This window comes from Caretta caretta, chromosome 5, assembly GCF_965140235.1.
Source record: "Caretta caretta isolate rCarCar2 chromosome 5, rCarCar1.hap1, whole genome shotgun sequence".
Lineage (NCBI taxonomy): Eukaryota > Metazoa > Chordata > Testudines > Cheloniidae > Caretta > Caretta caretta.
Window position 1 is genome coordinate 82,394,678 of NC_134210.1, and position 21,803 is coordinate 82,416,480.

General features: G+C 44.5%; 1 protein-coding gene across 2 annotated transcripts in view; it reads right to left on the minus strand.

Annotated features, from left to right (window-relative positions):
- The window catches only part of FBN2 (fibrillin 2), a 254,961-nt gene that overhangs the window by 169,068 nt on the left and 64,090 nt on the right, over positions 1–21,803 (minus strand). For both annotated transcript variants that reach the window (XM_048851711.2, XM_048851710.2), the window contains exon 8: positions 516–641. In XM_048851711.2, coding sequence (XP_048707668.2) covers positions 516–641 — 126 coding nt within the window. The remainder of the gene's footprint in view (positions 1–515; positions 642–21,803) is intronic.

Below are 21,803 nucleotides of genomic sequence, written 5' to 3' on the forward strand. Positions count from 1 at the left end.
GGTAAAGTACGCCTATGCAAGGCAGACTTCGAAATATTAAGCAAGGATTCAAGCTAGCTCCTTTGAAACCAAGGTGAGTTTTGCCTTTGACTTCATCAGAAGCAGAGTTAAGCAATGAGTGTGATTCTAATTTCTCATGTCTGTCCACACAACTGTGGCTTATTATTTCCTAGCTAAGAGTCTAATCCTGCTCCCAGCTGCAGATGCACAGAACTGTAAAAAACCCAAAACATATTTCTACTGTATTGGTTGAGGGTCCTGGGCCATAAGAGAGCCCATGCAGAGTCTCCAACTCTGCAGCTGGTGCCCTGCAGTGGCACTCTAAACAGGACTGTGAACAGACTTAGGTTTTGTGGCAGAAAAGCCAGCGTGCCTGTGTACAGCGTGGATCCCCTAGCAAAAGTTCCCATTAGAGGAGAGCTTCAGCCAATAGCCCCACCTCCTGCTTCTAAGCTACAGTAGTGGCCAGTAGTGGCTTGAGAATGCCGTAAGATCCCACAGAAGGATGTACTTACCAATGCAGCGGGATCCATCTGTAGATGTGACATAGCCACGTGGACAAATGCAGAAATAACTTCCCACAGTGTTAGAACATTCGCCACCTTCGCAGATCCCTGGAATGATGCTGCACTCATCAATATCTATTCGAAGAAGAAGAAGCAGGTGATTAACATAATACTTGCATATAATGCTTTTCATAGAAGAGATTTTTTTTTAAAAATGAAGGGCATTACATTCAGTTAGAATGCAGCTCAGATTTAATAACGTACTGCAATGGTACAAAAATTGTGGTCAATGGAGCACTTGTGGTTTGCAGTGCACTAACAGGTCATCTGTTTAAAGCTGGCTGATCACACAGTGCCGGCTTTCCTTGTATGTTCCAGTTCTGTGCCACCCTAAATCCTAAAGTAGGTTAAAGCAGTCTGGACGCTGCTCTAACTCACATCAGCTGGCTGTGATCGCTTTGGGACCATAAAACAGCTGAGCATAGCGGAGATGCAGCACCATTCAGCCCTACTCCAAATATTCCCCCTGCTCTAGGGCTGAACATGGGAAGGCAGAATAGGGGTCAAGTATGATGGCTCTGCACCTGCTAAGAGCTCCCCATTCTGTGAGAATTCTCAGCTAGCCAAATCCAGCTGCACTCCTGATGCTTTGCAAGCCTCAAGTAGTTCAAAGAAACTGTACTGTAATCTTCAGAAGAGTATACTCAATCTTTGTACATCCTTTCATAGAACTAATCTTTGGTTATGCAAACAGTCCCATTGAAAGCAATGGTCGCATCGCATGTGAACTGACCTATCACCAAGTTAATGGAGCAAGTTTTCAACAGAGCAAAGCTTGTGGAGTGATGTGGTGCTGGATATCAGAATTGAGAGCATGTGCTAAGGGCTAAACACACACTTGTGTTTTCAATGCTCCCCAGGTTGGTGCCCACACATGGGGGGGGAGGAGACAGTCTGACTGTAATGCTGAGAGGTGAGCAGCAGAGAGGAGTAGGCTGGGATGGAAGAACTACTATGTGATCAGGTAAGTAAAGACTGCATCATAATGCATAGGTACAAGGGGGCAGTTTCAAGTATCAAGTATTTCCTAAGTTTTGAGTGCTTCATTTTGCAACCTTAACATTTTTTTAAGATAGGCATTTTGGTGGTAGTGGTTTTGTTTTTTGTTGTTTTGTAATTCTAGTTCCACACTGATTTTTTTTTTTTTATGGTGACCTCTGTTTATTGGAGTTCTGAGTAACTCTCTTAAATGTAACCTGCAGCCAAATTAAAATTGCCATGTTTCAGGTTTTGTAATAAACTTGAAACCTGGCTCACATTAAACCTGGGATGAATTCTGAGCAAGCTTGGGCCAAGTTTCCAACAAACTTGGGCTGACTTATGTTTTCCAGTTGAAAGCATATGAAACTCTGTGGCTTTTGCACCACCCAAAGCCTGGAAAACGTTGGTGTTTTTGGCTCAGTCTGCATTTAAGTTCTTGGTTGCAAAGTGACATTAAGAGAGTTTTACCCCATAAAACAAACCCCAAAAAAACAAACTTTTGGGCCCAGATCATTTCTCATAAAGTATGCGGAAGAAGCTATGAAGAAAGAACTCTCAAAGAGGATCAATTTGCAGAGGTCCCCCATACAGTCCCTTCAGGACTTGGGATTTTCACTCCCACTAAAGAAAGTCATGAGACCCAGCCCCAACCCTGGAAGAGCTCCAGGGATCATCCATATTGCTCTGCACTGGCTCTGACCCATGCAGTACCTCTGGTTCCTTAGTCATGGCTGCACCGGTAGATGGGGGAGGGGGAGTAACGTGGAAAAAACTAGCCCTGTGCTGTGTTGTCTCTTCTACGGAAACACAACTGGGGGCCCAATGAGTGTACAATGTGCATCTCATCTCCCCCACTCTATCCAGTCCTCAACCTTGCCACTGTGGAGACTCCAGACGAATGAAGAGTGCCCATGGGATTAAGGAAGTGTGGGGACAAAGTCACGGGGATGACAGCACACTAGGTGGAGACGCAAAGGAATCCTCCATGCATGAATGTGGATCTAGAGCAATGGTTCTCAACTAGGGGTATGTATACCTCTGGGGTATATAGAGGTCTTACAGGGGGTACATCAATTCATCTAGGTATTTGCCTAGTTTTACAACAGGCTACATAAAAAGCACTAGCGAAGTCAGTACGAACTAAAATTTCATTCAGATGACTTGTTTATACTGCTCTGTGTACTATACACTGAAATGTAAGTACAATATTTATATTCCAATCCATTTATTTTATAATTATATGGTAAAAATTAGAAAGTAAACAATTTTTCAGTAACAACGTGCTATGACACTTTTGTATTTTTATGTCTGATTTTGTTACCAAGTAGTTTTTAAGTGAGATGAAACTTGGGGGGTACACAAGACAAATCAGACTCCTGAAAGGGATACAGTAATCTGGAAAGGTTGAGAGCCACTGATCTGGAGGGTACAATCTCATACTGTACCTGGAAAGGAAAATGCACAGCCCTACTATGGTTGCACTGTGAAGGAACCAATAAAAAACATGGTGAAACATGTTCACTGTAAAATTTTCAGGGGATTTTTAGGTACTTTTTTTGTACAAGGGACATCTCCTTACAGCTATCATTGCTCTACCACCAAAGCATCCACATAGTTTATATCTTAGAGGATCATATGACCTTTATTGCATTTTTACACTATGAATATTAATCAGAGGAAGTGAAAAATTATAATCTTTTCAACTAGGCTATTTAAAATATTGTTTTAAAGGACTCACCATAGTTTAGAATGATAAATTTACTGAACACACTTACTTGCCTTCCTTACTTGTGGTGATTATTCCCCACATTCTAAATATCAGATTTTAAAAAAATTCACTACTCCACAACTGAGAAAAAACTATTATAAATATATCCAGTATTTCACAACCGAGAAACAAACACAGCCTTGTGCTTTACTGCTTTTCTCTATGGAACTTTGCAGGGCAGACTGGGGAACAATCTCCCTATTCCTCCCATAGCTCAGTGGCTGACCCCATGTCTCCATGCAGAAAAGAAGGAAGAGGGCATAATTGGACCAAATATTTTTAATACTTCTTTTGCTTGTGCTTCCTATGCTGATTCAGCAGCAGCTGTTAACTGTATTTTTGTTGAAGATCACGTAATTTCTGAGGCTTTTGTTATACCAGTAATAAAACAAACAGTATAGAGCTAGCTTGTAAACTCTTAGGACAGAGATTGCATCATCCTTTGTTTCTGCATAGGACCCAACACCTCACTGAGGGACTACCAAAAACAGCTACATAAATTATTATGAATAAATAAATAAATAAATAAAAATAATGAATTATAATCCATTTGGTATATAGTTTAAAATATTTGTCAAATGGAAAAAAAGAATATCAGAATAGGAAGAATCTTTAAGCTTTAAAAGAACACTAAGAGCAAAGATTTATTAGACATATTTTTATTGCTTTTCACTTACTGTTTTCAGTTAGATTTTATATACCACTACTTTGGTACTGTCTTTTATTTTAACAAAGCACCCAACCTACAGTGGCAATTTTTAACTGGCATCTTATAATACATATGGTATCCACACTTTGTAGAGATTTAGGCATTTTGTAAGAAAAAAGTCATTTCTGCCAGATCAAAACTTTCTAAGAAATAATAGCTTCACTTGTGACATCACAGATAACCACCACAAAGGTTTCAGAATCCCAAATGGTGGTATAAATCCAAACCAAGTAATTCCCCCAAGAAATCTACAAAATCTTGCATAAATTTACTACATTATGACCAAATATATGATGTGGCGAATGGGTTACTATCCGATTTAATCCAATGAAATGAAACCATGTGTGTAAATCATAGCAGAACTGGAACCGGTTGCAGGTCTTGCCTTGGTATCTTCCAAGCAGTGCATTTCTATCACAACTGATAATTGGTTAAAAACAAGAATGATAATCCCCTCTACAAAAACAAAAATTAAGGCACCATGTCACAAAGACAGACAGAAAGGAAAACTGGCAAGGACAAATCATCCACAAGGATCTTTTTCATGTTTTCTGAATAGAGTTCCTCTTGTGTTGTCAGTTTCAGCAGAGATGTCACAGATTGCATGGACAGAGAAGCTCTCTACTCTCTCAAACCCTGCACATCAGGTTCCAGCACAATGGCAGTGTAGCATGAGGAAAATTACACTGTCCATCTTTGTTACTGTGCTGGTTCTGCAAATAGATACAAGACTTCACTGTCCAGGACTATCTGTCTGGCACCGTTCACAGACACCTCCAAACCTGCAGCAGTCTTTTGCAGGATGCTTTAATTTTTTGCTGACTTAGTGTGGGAAAGACCTGTGACACACAGAAATTGATTGAAATAATCTGAATTACATGTATAATGTTACCTTCTAAAAACATGCGCTTGTTGAAACTTAGGCGTTTCTCATTCATTTTTACTTTATCTTACATAGGTGGGTTGCTGCTACTTTAACAAGCAGCACCGTCTACTTACAAAATCTCTACTGTGCAATAAACATAGCCTTTAAAAGGCTATACAATTTTGTACCCTTTATTGTAATTCTAACTACAGCTTGGGACTCACTTTCCCTCCAGGTAATGAGGAGGTAGAATCTGGAGCATGGCCCTGTGAGGAGAATAGGAAAGGACTGGCCAGATACTTATGCTTTATCACTCCCCTGCTCCCAGCCCACACAGGGAGCTCTGCTCTGCCAGTCTGCAGGGAATGTGTGAAGACTGGGCAAACCAGGGCAAGGAGCTAGAAGGCTGGGGGCAGACTGCACATCATTCTCCTCCTCACTGACTGGAAATTTTAAGATTTTACTTCAGAAAGTCCAGTAGACTGGTTGGCTGGAAGAGCTGCACAGTTCACAATAAAACAAACATAAATTAAGGCTTTAGGGGAAATGCTCCTTATGTTGTAAAAGAGGACATTGCTGTAAGTATGAAACAAACCTAAGGTCTGAGTGCCTGCCCTTCTGGTACTTGTGGCACCTTAGAGACTAACCAATTTATTTGAGCATGAGCTTTCGTGAGCTACAGCTAGTGAGCTGTAGCTCACGAAAGCTCATGCTCAAATAAATTGGTTAGTCTCTAAGGTGCCACAAGTACTCCTTTTCTTTTTGCGAATACAGACTAACACGGCTGTTCCTCTGAAACCTGCCCTTCTGGTGTTGCACCTAAGAAGATAAACTGAGCAAACTCCGTTAAGACCTGGCTCTAAATGTGTGCAGCAAACATCCCAGCTGCAGGTATTAATAGGATATCTGTCTGCCAAAGAAAACAGCCCAGCCACTTGTCATACAGAATTCATGGCTTTTTACTGTAAAGCTTACAGTAGGCAGGATATGATGAATATCTTGGCAAACGTATCAGAAAAGGGTCTTAGAAATGTCTGAATGCTGAAAAAGGCTGCTGTGGAAGTGTTTTAGCTATATTCTACCTCATCTAATGTACTGTCAAGTTTGAATTTAACACACACAGTGTAATGAACTGGTATGTTATACAAGGAAGGAAAAACAGAAATAGAATTTTATTCTTTAAAAGGCTTGTTTACATTTTGGTATCAAGTTTCATCAAGAGAGTTAGACTGTGGCATATGGGCCTGGTCCTGCAGGGTGAGTGGTGCAGAACCACACCACACAAGAGCGGGGGAAGAACACCAGTGGCATTCTGCCTCCTATGGCATCCTAGTATACTGGGGAGGAGGGGGTGGGGGGAGGACAAACTGCTACACTCCTTCAAGGGATGAGGTGAATTCCCACCTGCAAGGGAGTAATTAGGGTACAGTGCCTACATTTCCTTAAGTGCAAGTATGGTAATTCTGCCCACCACTTATGTAGATCACCAGGCAAACAGGGTGGTCCACATAAGCGGTGGGCCCCTTCCCCCTCACTGAACACCATGGAAGTAGTAGGCAGAATCTAGCTCTGAAAGAGTACATTCTCCTCGGGACCCACATGTGTAACTTCCATGAGCACCACCAGATGAGTCAAATGTATCTCTTTTTTAAAGTGAGGGTCATGTATAAACTGGAAGTCTTCAAAATAAAAACAAATTTTAGCCGTAAGATGACACCTAATATATTGCAGATCAATAAGCTTATGCCAAAGAAATAGGAAGGAGTTTTGTCTGGTTACAGTACCAGACTGGCACTCAGGAGATCCTAGCTCTACCACAGACTCTCCATGTCTCCTTGTGCAAGTCACTTATTGCATCTCTGCCTGTTTTTCTTCCTGTAAAACAAGGAGGAGGAGGAGGAGGAGGAGAATTCTTCCCTACTTTACAAGGGTGTTGTGAGGATAAATTTGTAAATATTTATGAGCTACTGAGATACTATAAAGACTATAAATAAATAAGAAAAATTAGAACCCTGTGCTATGTAAATGTTATGGGCCAAATCCCCCCAAACAGGTGTCCAAGCTATGTACAGAATGTAGGTATATGTAGGCACGCACAGACAGTTGCATTTACAAACGGGTCTCTTTATGTAGTTATCTGTTGTGTATGCCCTGTAATCCTTATTCAGGAAAAACTCCCATTTATTTCAATGTGAGTTCTGCCTTAGTAAGAACTGCTAGCTCTGGCCTCCCAAAATACTCTATGAACAGAATGTAGATCTTTTACTGATCTTTTAGAAAAGAAACACAGGAGAGTAATACAAAGTAATAGTCTAGCAAAGAAATAAATGGATTTAGTCCTCAACACAGCTGAGGGAAATATACATTTAAGGTAGAAAAAGCATGACATGAATACTCCTATTTATTCCAATTCTTGCTGCCAGAAGATAAAATTTAAAAAAATAAAATACAAAAGTACATGTGAATGCTTAAGGCCAAAATATATAGCAGAGAATTTGAAATCTCACCCTCATAGCTGTAAAGCTTACTGTTTTAAAAAAAGGTTTGAATAGTCAATGTTACATTCCTACCACTCCCATTGAAAACTGGAGTTTTGCCTGGATAAGGATTGTAGGTTTTGCCCTTTTTAAGTCAGCAAGTAATGTTTCATCTGGCCTTCCATACTGAGGGAGGGGAAGGGAGTGGGTAGATTTAGTCGGGGATCGGTCCTGCTTTGAGCAGGGGGTTGGACTAGATAACCTCCTGAGGTCCCTTCCAACCCTGATATTCTATGATTCTGTGATTCTACTCAGTAGTGAGACCAGTTTTGTACAATATTTTAAATAAAAAGTAACATTAAAACAATGGACACTCTATTAACTGAATCCTCCTTCTATACACACATTCTCTTCAGATATTTCCTCATAGATGGCCAGTTTCAGATGTCCTTCCCTGTGGCCCTAACCTGAAAACACTTAGGGTATGTCTACACTACGGAATAAGGTCGAATTTATAGAAGTCGGTTTTTTAGAAATCGGTTTTATATATTCGAGTCTGTGTGTCCCCACAGAAAATGCTCGAAGTGCATTAAGTGCATTAACTCGGCGGAGTGCTTCCACAGTACCGAGGCTAGAGTCGACTTCCGGAGCGTTACACTGTGGGTAGCTATCCCACAGTTCCCGCAGTCTCCGCTGCCCATTGGAATTCTGGGTTGAGATCCCAATGCCTGATGGGGCTAAAACATTGTCGCGGGTGGTTCTGGGTACATATCGTCAGGCCCCCGTTCCCTCCCTCCCTCTGTGAAAGCAAGGGCAGACAATCGTTTCGCGCCTTTTTTCCTGAGTTACCTGTGCAGACGCCATACCACGGCAAGCATGGAGCCCGCTCAGGTAACCGTCACCCTATGTCTCCTGGGTGCTGGCAGACGCGGTACGGCTTTGCTACACAGTAGCAGCAACCCCTTGCCTTGTGGCAGCAGATGGTACAGTACGACTGGTAGCCGTCATCGTCATGTCCGAGGTGCTCCTGGCCACGTCGGCTGGGAGCGCCTGGACGGACATGGGTGCGGGGACTTAATTTAGAGTGACTTGACCAGGTCATTCTCTTTAGTCCTGCAGTCAGTCCTATTGAACCGTCTTATGGTGAGCAGGCAGGCGATACGGATTGCTAGCAGTCGTACTGTACCATCTTCTGCCGGGCAGGCAAGAGATGAGGATGGCTAGCAGTCGTACTGTACCATCTTCTGCTGAGCGGCCATGAGATGTGGATGGCATGCAGTCCTTCTGCACCGTCTGCTGCCAGCCAAAGATGTAAAAGATAGACGGAGTGGATCAAAACAAGAAATAGACCAGATTTGTTCTGTATTCATTTGCTTCCCCCCCTCCCCTGTCTAGGGGACTCATTCCTCTAGGTCACACTGCAGTCACTCACAGAGAAGGTGCAGCGAGGTAAATCTAGCCATGTATCAATCAGAGGCCAGGCTAACCTCCTTGTTCCAATAAGAACAATAACTTAGGTGCACCATTTCTTATTGGAACCCTCCGTGAAGTCCTGCCTGAAATACTCCTTCATGTAAAGACACCCCCTTTGTTGATTTTAGCTCCCTGAAGCCAACCCTGTAAGCCGTGTCGTCAGTCGCCCCTCCCTCTGTCAGAGCAACGGCAGACAATCGTTCCGCGCCTTTTTTCTGTGCAGACGCCATACCAAGGCAAGCATGGAGGCCACTCAGCTCACTTTGGCAATTAGGAGCACATTAAACACCACACGCATTATCCAGCAGTATATGCAGCACCGGAACATGGCAAAGCGATACCGGGCGAGGAGGTGACGTCAGCGTGGTCACGTGAGTGATCAGGACATGGACACAGATTTCTCTGAAAGCATGGGCCCTGCCAATGCATGCATCATGGTGCTAATGGGGCAGGTTCATGCTGTGGAACGCCGATTCTGGGCTCGGGAAACAAGCACAGACTGGTGGGACCGCATAGTGTTGCAGGTCTGGGACGATTCCCAGTGGCTGCGAAACTTTCGCATGCGTAAGGGCACTTTCATGGAACTTTGTGACTTGCTTTCCCCTGCCCTGAGGCGCATGAATACCAAGATGAGAGCAGCCCTCACAGTTGAGAAGCGAGTGGCGATAACCCTGTGGAAGCTTGCAACACCAGACAGCTACCAGTCAGTTGGGAATCAATTTGGAGCGGGCAAATCTACTGTTGGGGCTGCTGTGATGCAAGTAGCCCACGCAATCAAAGATCTGCTGATATCAAGGGTAGTGACCCTGGGAAATGTGCAGGCATAGTGGATGGCTTTGCTGCAATGGGATTCCCTAACTGTGGTGGGGCCATAGACGGAACCCATATCCCTATTTTGGCACCGGAGCACCAAGCCGCCGAGTACATAAACCGCAAGGGGTACTTTTCAATAGTGCTGCAAGCTCTGGTGGATCACAAGGGACGTTTCACCAACATCAACGTGGGATGGCCGGGAAAGGTACATGACGCTTGCATCTTCAGGAACTCTGGTCTGTTTCAAAAGCTGCAGGAAGGGACTTTATTCCCAGACCAGAAAATAACCACTGGGGATGTTGAAATGCCTATATGTATCCTTGGGGACCCAGCCTACCCCTTAATGCCATGGCTCATGAAGCCGTACACAGGCAGCCTGGACAGTAGTCAGGAGCTGTTCAACTACAGGCTGAGCAAGTGCAGAATGGTGGTAGAATGTGCATTTGGACGTTTAAAGGCGCGCTGGCGCAATTTACTGACTCGCTTAGACCTCAGCGAAACCAATATTCCCACTGTTATTACTGCTTGCTGTGTGCTGCACAATATCTGTGAGAGTAAGGGGGAGACGTTTATGGCGGGGTGGGAGGTTGAGGCAAATCGCCTGGCTGCTGGTTACGCGCAGCCAGATACCAGGGCGGTTAGAAGAGCACAGGAGGGCGCGGTACGCATCACAGAAGCTTTGAAAACCAGTTTCATGACTGGCCAGGCTATGGTGTGAAAGTTCTGTTTGTTTCTCCTTGATGAAACCCCCCGCCCCTTGGTTCACTCTACTTCCCTGTAAGCTAACCACCCGCCCCTCCTCCCTTCAATCACCGCTTGCAGAGGCAATAAAGTCATTGTTGCTTCACATTGATGCATTCTTTATTCATTCATCACACAAACAGGGGGATGACTACCAAGGTAGCCCAGGAGGGGTGGTGGAGGAGGGAAGGAAAATGCCACACAGCACTTTAAGCACAGCACTTTAAAAGTTTACAACTTTAAAATTTATTGAATGACAGCCTTCTTTTTTTTGGGCAATCCTCTGTGGTGGAGTGGCTGGTTGGCCGGAGGCCCCCCACCGCGTTCTTGGGCATCTGGGTGTGGAGGCTATGGAACTTGGGGAGGAGGGCGGTTGGTTACACAGGGGCTGTAGTGGCAGTCTGTGCTCCAGCTGCCTTTGCTGCTGCTCATCCATACACTGGAGCATACTGGTTTGGTCCTCCAGCAGCCTCAGCATTGAATCCTGCCTCCTCTCATCATGCTGCCGCCACATTTGAGCTTCAGCCCTCTCTTCAGCCCGCCACTTACTCTCTTCAGCCCTCCACCTCTCCTCCCGGTCATTTTGTGCTTTCCTGCACTCTGACATTATTTGCCTCCACGCATTCGTCTGTGCTCTGTCAGTGTGGGAGGACAGCATGAGCTCGGAGAACATTTCATCGTGAGTGTGTTTTTTTTTCTTTCTAAGCTTCACTAGCCTCTGGGAAGGAGAAGATCCTGTGATCATTGAAACACATGCAGCTGGTGGAGAAAAAAAAAGGGACAGCGGTATTTAAAAAGACACATTTTATAAAACAGTCGCTACACTCTTTCAGGGTAAACCTTGCTGTTAACATTACATACATAGCACATGTGCTTTCGTTACAAGGTCGCATTTTGCCTCCCCCCACCGCGTGGCTACCCCCTCAACCTTCCCCCCTCCCTGTGGCTAACAGCGGGGAACATTTCTGTTTAGCCACAGGCAAACAGCCCAGCAGGAATGGGCTCTTCTGAGTGACCCCTGAAGAAAAGCACTCTATTTCAACCAGGTGACCATGAATTATATCTCACTCTCCTGAGGATAACACAGAGAGATAAAGAACGGATGTTGTTTGAATGCCAGCAAACATACACTGCAATGCTTTGTTCTACAATGATTCCCGAGTACGTGTTACTGGCCTGGAGTGGTAAAGTGTCCTACCATGAAGGACGCAATAAGGCTGCCCTCCCCAGAAACCTTTTGCAAAGGCTTTAGGAGTACATCTAGGAGAATCACGAATGCCAGGGCAAAGTAATCCTTTCACATGCTTGCTTTTAAACCATGTATAGTATTTTAAAAGGTACACTCACCAGAGGTCCCTTCTCCGCCTGCTGGGTCCAGGAGGCAGCCTTGGGTGGGTTGGGGGGGTACTGGCTCCAGGTCCAGGGTGAGAAACAGTTCCTGGCTTTCAGGAAAACCGGTTTCTCCGCTTGCTTGCTGTGAGCTATCTACAACCTCATCATCATCATCTTCTTCGTCCCCAAAACCTGCTTCCATACTGCCTCCATCTCCATTGAAGGAGTCAAACAACACGGCTGGGGTAGTGGTGGCTGAACCCCCTAAAATGGCATGCAGCTCATCATAGAAGCGGCATGTTTGGGGCTCTGACCCGGAGCGGCCGTTCGCCTCTCTGGTTTTCTGGTAGGCTTGCCTCAGCTCCTTCAGTTTCACGCGGCACTGCTTCGGGTCCCTGTTATGGCCTCTGTCCTTCATGCCCTGGGAGATTTTGACAAAGGTTTTGGCATTTCGAAAACTGGAACGGAGTTCTGATAGCACGGATTCCTCTCCCCAAACAGCGATCAGATCCCGTACCTCCCGTTCGGTCCATGCTGGAGCTCTTTTGCGATTCTGGGACTCCATCATGGTCACCTGTGCTGATGAGCTCTGCATGGTCACCTGCAGCTTGCCACGCTGGCCAAACAGGAAATGAGATTCAAAAGTTCGCGGTTCTTTTCCTGTCTACCTGGCCAGTGCATCTGAGTTGAGACTGCTGTCCAGAGCGGTCACAATGGAGCACTCTGGGATAGCTCCCGGAGGCCAATACCGTCGAATTGTGTCCACAGTACCCCAAATTCGAGCTGGCAAGGTCGATTTAAGCGCTAATCCACTTGTCGGGGTGGAGTAAGGAAATCGATTTTAAGAGCCCTTTAAGTCGAAATAAAGGGCTTCATTGTGTGGACGGGTGCAGGTTTACATCGATTTAACGCTGCTAAATTCGACCTAAAGTCCTAGTGTAGACCAGGGCTTACATGACCACTTCCATTAACTTCAGGTGTAACCATCAGTAGGACTGGGCACTCCATTTTTTACTCAGACTCTCACTGAAGCCAAAGGAATTTTAATCAAGAAATGCCTGAGTAAAGATTGAGGCATGGATTGTCACCCACAAAATCTGTGCATCACTGGTCCCTCCCATGCATCAATTTCATCCCTCCCGCCCTTCAGTCTATGGCTATGTCTACATGCTACCATCGATGATGGCACGTAGGACATATGTAGCTACATGCCACAGTCAAAAGCAGGCTGCATCCACACAGCAGTGTGTAACTGCACATGTCAGTGAAAGGCTGTGGCAGTGGGGAAAGGATCAGCAGCAGGGAACTGCCTGTGCCTTTCCCCACCACAGGAATTTTCCCCTGTAATGGGAAAAGGCTCTAGCAGCGGAACACTCCATGGTTAAAAAAAAAAGCAGCATAGATGGGGGAGGGGTGGGGTTAAGGAAGGCACTACTTGGATGAGTAGGTACATATCCACAGGGTTCAGGATGTACGCTATTCACCCAAGCAGAGCCTCACCATCTACACTGCTATTTATACCCATGTCAGGGGTGCATATAGGGTATGTACTCTTCACGCTGCTGAAAGAACTGTGCAGCATAAATATACGTTATCTCTTTCCCCTAATACACCAGGCTGCTGTGTGAAATTCCACACACACACGAACACATACGTCTCCCCACAGAGCTTATTTAGGAAGATAATATAAAGGTGGGGTTATAGCTTCTCTTCTGCATCAACCTCTCCTCCCCATTGGGGATGCTGCAGCCAGGGACTCCCTGGTACCATGCCCAGTCACATAGCCAGTGCCTACTTGGGGACAGAGCAGATGCACTGATGCACATAGTCTTTTCTGTAGGGGGAAACCACAACCAATTCCCTTTTGCCTTCTGATGGATGATGATGGGAAGGGTAGAGCAGCACAAAGGGAGATTTCCTTCCAAGATGCCCTTCCATGGGGATGATCTGGCCCAGAATAAAAACCTCAGGACTTTGCCCTGTATTAATCAGTACTTGTCCAGATCTTGTAGTGCCTTAGAGGGAAATGAAAAACTAAAAAGGTGTACTCAAGTCCCAAAACACAGGTTAAATTGATGCTATGACTCTGTTAACTAAAATCATTCCAAAGACTGGCCCGACTACATATAGGAGATTTTATTAAACTATTTCCTTACCACCTCGTGATCATTTTACTCAGCGGAAAACATAAGCCAGTGAGCTATAAATTGCAACGCTATAAGAAAATGTTTGCACCTTTATCAGTTCTTGTGGGTGGGAGGTGGAGACAGGACTATGTGATATCTTTTACTGAACCAAAAGAACAAGTGACCTTTCTGAGCTTATTGGTTCTATGTCAAAACATATATGCTGGACCAGTAAGCTATCCCCTTCAACCAATGTTTTTATAGAAATATAAACTCTCTTTATAATGTTCATAGTACAGTAAATTAAAGTGTATAACTTTTTGTTATATGCACTCTATTTTTCAGGGTGTCAGGTGCCAGGAAATAATGATTACTTTCCCTATAGGAAACTATGGCTCTTTGAGATGTGTTGTCCACACAGATTCCGCACTTGATGCACATGCAAATCTCTGCATGAGATCAGATTGTTTTGAATAGCAGTGTCTGGTGGGACTGCACCTACCCCCTGCACACCCTTTCACTTCCTGTGGCCAACTCAGGCCACAGCCCCGCACTCAGTTTCTTCACCAATAAGAAGGCCTAGAACAGGTACTGGTCAGCAGGAATGGAAGTCAGGACATGGAATCTGTGTGGACAACAGACAACTTGAAGAAGTACATTTACAGGAAGGTAAGTAATCATTATTTCTTCTTCAAGCAACTGTCCACATAGCTTCCGCTCTTGGCGATAGGTAGGCAGTTATACCAGTGTCAGGAGATAGGTGAGAGGAGGCCCATTGAAAGAGGACCCCCCTACTAAATTTCCCATTCAGCAGGGAAGCTTGCAGCAGGGAAAAATGTGAGGACTGAACTCTACAGTTTTGCTCTGCATTATTCTGATACGGGGGCAGGCTGCAGAAGTTGCCTGGGCATGGGTGGAATTACCGCTGACCTGTCCAGGTGACTCTTTCTTGGCTCAGGTATAGTAAGTCTAAATACAGTCTGAGGCCTACTTAGCTAGCCTCCATGTGGATACCAGTTGATCCTTAACCCTTTCAGCAAACATCACAAAGAGTCTGGATGAACATCTGAATGGTCTGGTTGTGTCCAAACAAAAGGTTAATGTCCTCACAACATCCAGTGTGCAGAGTTTATTTCTGCTTGGAGAGGGATGTGTTTTGGGGAAGAAAAACAGGAGGTGAATAGGTTGGTTGATGTCAAAGTCTGAGATCACCTTATGCAGAAATGTTGGGTGAGGCCTGACTGAGCCTGTATATGGTGGGCCTGCCGTGAGAGCCTGAATCTCTCCTATCCATCTTGCAGACATGAGGACCACCAGGAAGGCAATTTCATGGAAAGATAGCAGAACAGCATGTAGCCAAAGTTCAAATGGGGAACTCAACAATACCATCAAAACCAGATTGAGGTCTCATGAAGGAGGGGCTCTCAAACTGGTGGAAACATACGTGGAAGCCCTCTGAAAAATCTCAACACTCTGGAGTGTGAGAAAACAATGCATCACTGAAGAGGAGGATTACTGGGGGATATCACTGGAGATGCACCCAAACTGAACTAAAGGAAAGTCTGGTTTGTTTCAAGTGGAGTAAATATTATAGCAGGTATTCAGGCTGTTACTGGTGAAATAGTCCACAGCCCCACAGGTACTGGGGCTGTTACTGGTGAAAGCTGACACTGCATTGCCCAGACAGAGAATCGCTTCCATTTGGCTCTATATGTTAGCCTAGTCAAGGGCTTCCTGCTGCAAAAGAGAATGTCTTGTAGTGCAGCAGAATAGCTTTTCTCTCTATCACTCATCCAGCCAGCTTCCCCACAAAAGCAGGGGCCAGGAAGTCAAGTACTCAAACCACTAGGCTGACTGGCCGTCCAACACCCCTGTTACACTGCTCTTAACTGCAGTGAAAAATGAAATAATCAAAGAAAACCTAATAATTTAACTAGTGAAACTTCAAACTTGAAAACCAATAACTTCATAAGCAAAGAACATTGATATTGTGGTTCTGTCTTGCAGCCACAGGAGGCAAGAGGAAACGGAGCATGAGCTGCAGCTGCCCCATCTTTTTTACCCGTGCTATGGGAAGGCAGAGGGCAAGAATATTGAAGGAGTGGCTCCAACAGGCACTACTATTCAAAATTATCTGATCCTGTATGCATGGGGCGCTTGCACCCCAAGTGTGGAATGTGTGTGGACAATCAAAGATGAGTAAAGGGCTAGAATGTTAAGCTCTGTCTCCATTAGGAAAATTTCAAAAAATTGCACCAACATAACAATGTTGATGTATTACACCAGCACAAATACCTCTAATGTAGACAGGCTCTTCCTTCTCTCCACCTTAGTACAGTGGGCTGCTAGCCAGGTAGGAAATAAAACCTTTTTGATTATTCAACTTGAAATAACAACAGGTGCTTCAAACCACACATACTGTTATCTAATTTCAGTTCTTCCATGTACACTGACTTAAACTGCCTATATTCCCTTATTTAAACACCATATACAGTAAAGGGTTGTACCAAGTTCATTCATTTGTCCTTGTGAACCTTATCTGGGAGAATTGTTGAATAGCCTTTTTTTAAAAAATTATTAAAAAGAGCTTTGGATGATTTAAAGGAGCAAAATGCAAAGCATGTTTTAACTGCCCTCTTAAGAAGCAGGGATATCCTTGAACAAGTTCTCCTCTTGGCATTAGTATACTTTATTTGATGCCAGGCACAAACATTACATGTTCAGATTTCTGACCCACAATCAGCCAATATAAACTCATGTAAGTATTTGTATACACTGGCATCCAAGATGCTAATAAAATGCAACCCCATGCCATGCTGAACAGGTCATTTTAAAGAAGCATATCCTTTTGAAACGTCGGGTGGGGGGGACACGACTAAGCAAGTGATCAGACTTGAATGAAAAAACACAACAAAATAGTTTAAACATTAAAATGATACATAAACTGCTTTCCTTTTACTGTTTGACATATGAGAATTTTTTGGTTTTGTTTTACTCTGTTCTGTTAAACAGAAGAAAAAGGGGAAACTATTTTTCAGGGAATACTTATCACCCAATCTGCAAGTGATTCTTTTCTGTGAGCTTATTAACTTGCTTTAATATCTTAACTTCTACAAATAAGTTTACAATATGGTTTCACTAACTATTTGGATTGTAAATCTACAGCAAACCCCAAATGTTTTCCATTATATAACCACTTTATACGCCTCCCTCATGCAAAACTCTGATTGATAGATTTCAGTGTTTCACATCTGTTACAGTGAGCGCAGTACACAACAAAATAACAGCTTCACACATTTTCTTTAAAATGTGACCTCAAGCATTAGCACATATTCATTTTGAAACTAGTTATTTACTGTTTGTCAAGAATGAGTTGTTTGCATCTCTTCTGCCTCAATTGCCAGTGACAAGATGCCATAAAATGGGATTCAATCTAATCCTAAATGTATTAGTACAAAGAGCAATTAGATAATAATATTCCGATTGATAGTAAAGGGGATGCATACATACAGTATTATCAATTCATTGTCTAGTTTAAACTAAAAACCATGGGTGCCACTAAGGTCTGGCTTTAGCCACATCTAATCTATTTGTTAACTTTTTCTGTGACTCTCGCAGAGTGGAGAAAGGCTTTAGAATGGGGCCTTGTCCTCAGAAAATTTAACAAATCCTCACCTTGACTAGTGGAGGGGAATTAAGCAGAAACATTCTCTCTCTATCCTGACAGTCAGGGCCACAGGGAAGAAGCCCTATGTGAGGTCCTGGATGACAGCTCCACTTTTGAAAAGCCATGTTGGGACACTGCCTGGCCCATTTAGTCAGACAGCTAGGAAGATATTGGGGAGGCACTACACCTTCTGCTCATTCTGTTTATCATCTCCAACGACCTAACTGTCATATTTATCACGGTGGCGTGTGGAGTCTGTGACATTACTCCTGGAGATGAGTGGCTGTGAGTGCCAGCAGACACACTCAAAGTGAGGTTCTTCCCCTCAGGATCTGCAGAAGCATCAACAGCTACAGAGCCTGGGCACAATACAGAGCTGCTGAAGGCTCTGTGAAGCAGACATTGCGAGGACCAAGATTTGATTCATTGATCTGAAACTGTATCATAATGATCACCAACAAATGTTATCTTTGTTCAGGTGGTATCCTTTTCATTTTAAAAATACCTTCTTTGGGCCTCTCCCTGTGGCCTTTTCTTGAGAAAGACTCCCACTGGCTCCCAGGGGAGTATTGCCAGACTGAACATAGGAGTCAGGCCTTCCATTCCCTTCCACCCTATAATGCATTGCTTGTCCACCCTAAAACTCCCACTGATTTTATTGGGTATTGCAGGTGTGCAAGGAATACAGGATCTTGCCCTTCACGTATAATGTACACAGGCATAAATTATAGAACCTTACATTGAATAAAAGCCTCCACTCAGCAATTTAAAAAATAAATGGAGGCAAGATGGCTATAAACAACAACAAAACACACTATTTCTAGCTGGCACAATATCCAAACAAAATGTATATTCGTTTAGCATTTAGTTGTCTTCACTCCATTTTTCAATTGACAAGCTGAAGATTAGTCTGTTCAAGTTTTCTCAAATTTTCTATTCAACATTTCTGATTATTGTTTATTCTAATGTTAATATATTTGTTGGTGATATGATTGGAAGTAAATACTTTTGGATTTTGGGCAGATTACTTATTGTCTGAGACTTGTTAAAGATGGCTTGGATGGCATTGAAAAAATATACTGTGTTGCCAATATTTTTACAAGCATAAATAATTCTGTTTCTATTCACATATCCCATAATATTTTTAATAGGTGGGGCTGTCAACACTACCAAGTACTATGGTTGCTCAACACTTCCCATTATAAACTCCTGTTTTCAGTTTCTTATAATTTCCTCAAACTTTATCCATTCAGACTAATTTATTTATTTATTTTATGCTTCGTGTCTGTCTCAGACTGAATTTTTTGGGAAAATTTTAGCCAAAACAGTTCAACTGTTTCTGAGAACAAGACTAGGGGAAGGTATGCTGTTTTGCCCATGTTAAAAAATTCTGGCAACCTTTTCTCTGGAAACATCTAGTGCACCCCTCTGGAGGGGCTTCAAGTTTGGCAGGGGTGAGCCTTTGTGTCAGGGATGTGCTGTTTGCAAACCCTGCCAAATTTGGGCAGATTTTCACAAAATTATATGCTTTTGAAAATCACAGTTCACACATGCTCAGTAGAGACTTGCTAGAGCTTAGAACCTTCTGAGCTTTTTACTGCGGTCATAATGAGCACATTGGCACCTCTCAGAGCTCTCAGTGCTGACTGAGCTGTGCATGCACCATCCCCACAGAGTGACAAAGCGTGCTCCAGCTGAGGGACTCAAAAGAAATTTCCTGGGAATGACTTCTCCCAGCTGCTGTGGGCTGGAGTGGGGCCAGGCACCAGAACTGAGAGCAGGGAGCTTGCTTCTCCTGTGCTCTCAATGATCCCTCTCTGCTGACACCTAGGCAGTGTGGAGGAGGAAGCCGTCTAATTCAAACACAGAGGTAGTAAGAGCTGGTGCAGGGGAGAAGACAATGAGTCTGGTGAGACTGGGACTGGAAATGGTTGGAGAGAAAAAAAAATGGTTATTATGGTTATTAACCTGTCCATAACTGTTGTTCTTCAAGATCTGTTGCTCACCGTCCATTCCACGTTAGGTGTGCGCATGCCACTTGCACCATTACCAGAGATATTTCCCTCGGTGGTATTCATCCTTCTTGGCAACCAACCCCAACAGAGGGGTAGGAGGGTGGGTTCTGTAATGGACATGAGTAACATATCTCGAAGAATAACAGTAATGGAAAGGTTAGTTGATCCTGGGGAAACCAGAATGGCCATTGCATAGACCATTGTCCTCCTGGCCAGGCAACAGCATGGGGACCCGCACCGATGTCCAACGGCATGTAGGATGGATACCTACATGTAGGATGGATACCTAAGCTAAACATAGGGCCAGATTCTTCAAATGAAGAATCCTCTCTAGACAACCACAGGGGAGAAGTACCTCTCTTTGCCTCTGACCACTGGCGGATGTCCGGTGACCTGATGCTTGGTGACCACTGGCGGACCAGGGATGACTTTGAAGTGAGCTGTAGCTCACGAAAGCTCATGCTCAAATAAATTGGTTAGTCTCTAAGGTGCCACAAGTACTCCTTTTCTTTTTGCGAATACAGACTAACACGGCTGTTACTCTGAAATTTGAAGAGGAGAGAAGACATTGATTCTCTCTAAAGGGTACCAGACAGCCTGGTGCTGGGAAGAAACTCGGAGCACTATGTTCCCTTCTGCTCAAGGTCACCGGAGCTGACCTAATGGGGTCAGTGGGACTGGGAGTGACATTAAGTCTCTGGCTGCAACGAAGGCATGTGAGGTTGAAGGCATCACAATCCCGCTGGTGCTGCGACGACCTCCTGGCGTCGGCAAGAGGTTCAGCACCAGACTCAACAATCTCAGTGGAGTCAACTGTGCTGCCATGGGACCGGGCTGGAAGAGTGACCCGACGCAGGTCACACTCCACTGCCTTCCCTCTGCTTGCCTTTCTTTGGCACTGGTGAGCACCCTCTGTCGGTAGGCTGCTTTTTACGTTTCTTCCTCGGCACCGGAGATGGAGAGTGGTGCCAGGATGTGCACAGTGCCAGAGGAGTGCTTCGCACCAAGGCCAAAGTACTCGGTGCCAGATCTGAGCAGCTTAGTTCTGAAATCGGTCTAAGAGCGGCTTCCATTAGGATAGCCTTAAGTCTAACCACTTTATCCTTCTTTGTGCAAGATTTAAAGTCCCAACAAATTTGCCAGCAGTCTTTCACGTGAGATTCTCCCAGACACTTCAGACAACTGGAGCGTGGTTGCTCATGGGCACAGGTTTGCCACAGGAGGCACAAGGTTTGAAGCCCAGGGACCAGGGCATGCCCATTCCCTGGGGCAAAGAAAGCACCTTAATGATAAGGGGAGAGGGTTCTAACTATTTACACAAATACTATTTACAATATATACACTATAAACTAAACTATGAAACTGAGAACAAAAAAACACTGATAGGCGCCTTGCTGAAGCAAGAGTAGACGTTCCAGCAAATATCATGGGTAGTAAATAGGAACTGAGAGGGCACATGGCCAGCGGCACCCCTTACACCAGCGCATAAGCCCACAGACCAGAGGGCACTAGAGCCGATCCGATGGATACCACTGAAGAAAAAATCTCTCGCTATAGTGTACATGGCAAACACATGCCTAACATGGAATGGACATGAGCAAGCACTCAAAAAAGAACTGACTGCAAATTGGAGAGAGAGACTGAGATTGGTTGTGCAAGGGACTGGCTAGACACGAGTTTGTGAGATGGAGTGAGGAGGGCAGACTGGGACTGGTTGGGCTGGGAGCTAATGAAGGACATGGGAGGAGGAGGGAACATTAAGATCAGATGTTGGAGGGAAATGGGGAGTCCGGGACTGGCTGGACAAGGTGCCCAGGACTAGGAACCAGTGGTGAGGGAATGGGGGAGGAGAGAGAAACAAGGACCTGAGGTCAGGGGAAAGAGCTGAAATTGAGTGGGTAAAGAGACTGTGACAAGGAGTCCAAGAAGAAGGAAAACTGAGCTGAGATTGGATGAGAAGCCCAGTAAGGGAGACAGGGTCTGGAAGCCATTGTGGGGGAAGGGAGAGACAGATTGAACAAAGAGCTGGGAGGGGGAAATTGGGACTGACTGGGCAAGACGACTGGGACTTGGTGTGGGGAGGGGGAGAGACTGGGTTGAGATTGGGACAGCAAGTCCAAAAGGGAACACTAGGAAGCTGGGAATGGGATGAGAAGCCTGAAAAGCAGAGACTGGGACTGGGTAGGCAAGAAGCCAAGAGTAGAGAAGAGACTAGACAGGAACAGATTGGAGAGGACAGAGCAGAAGGATCAAGCTTAGGCAAATGGACA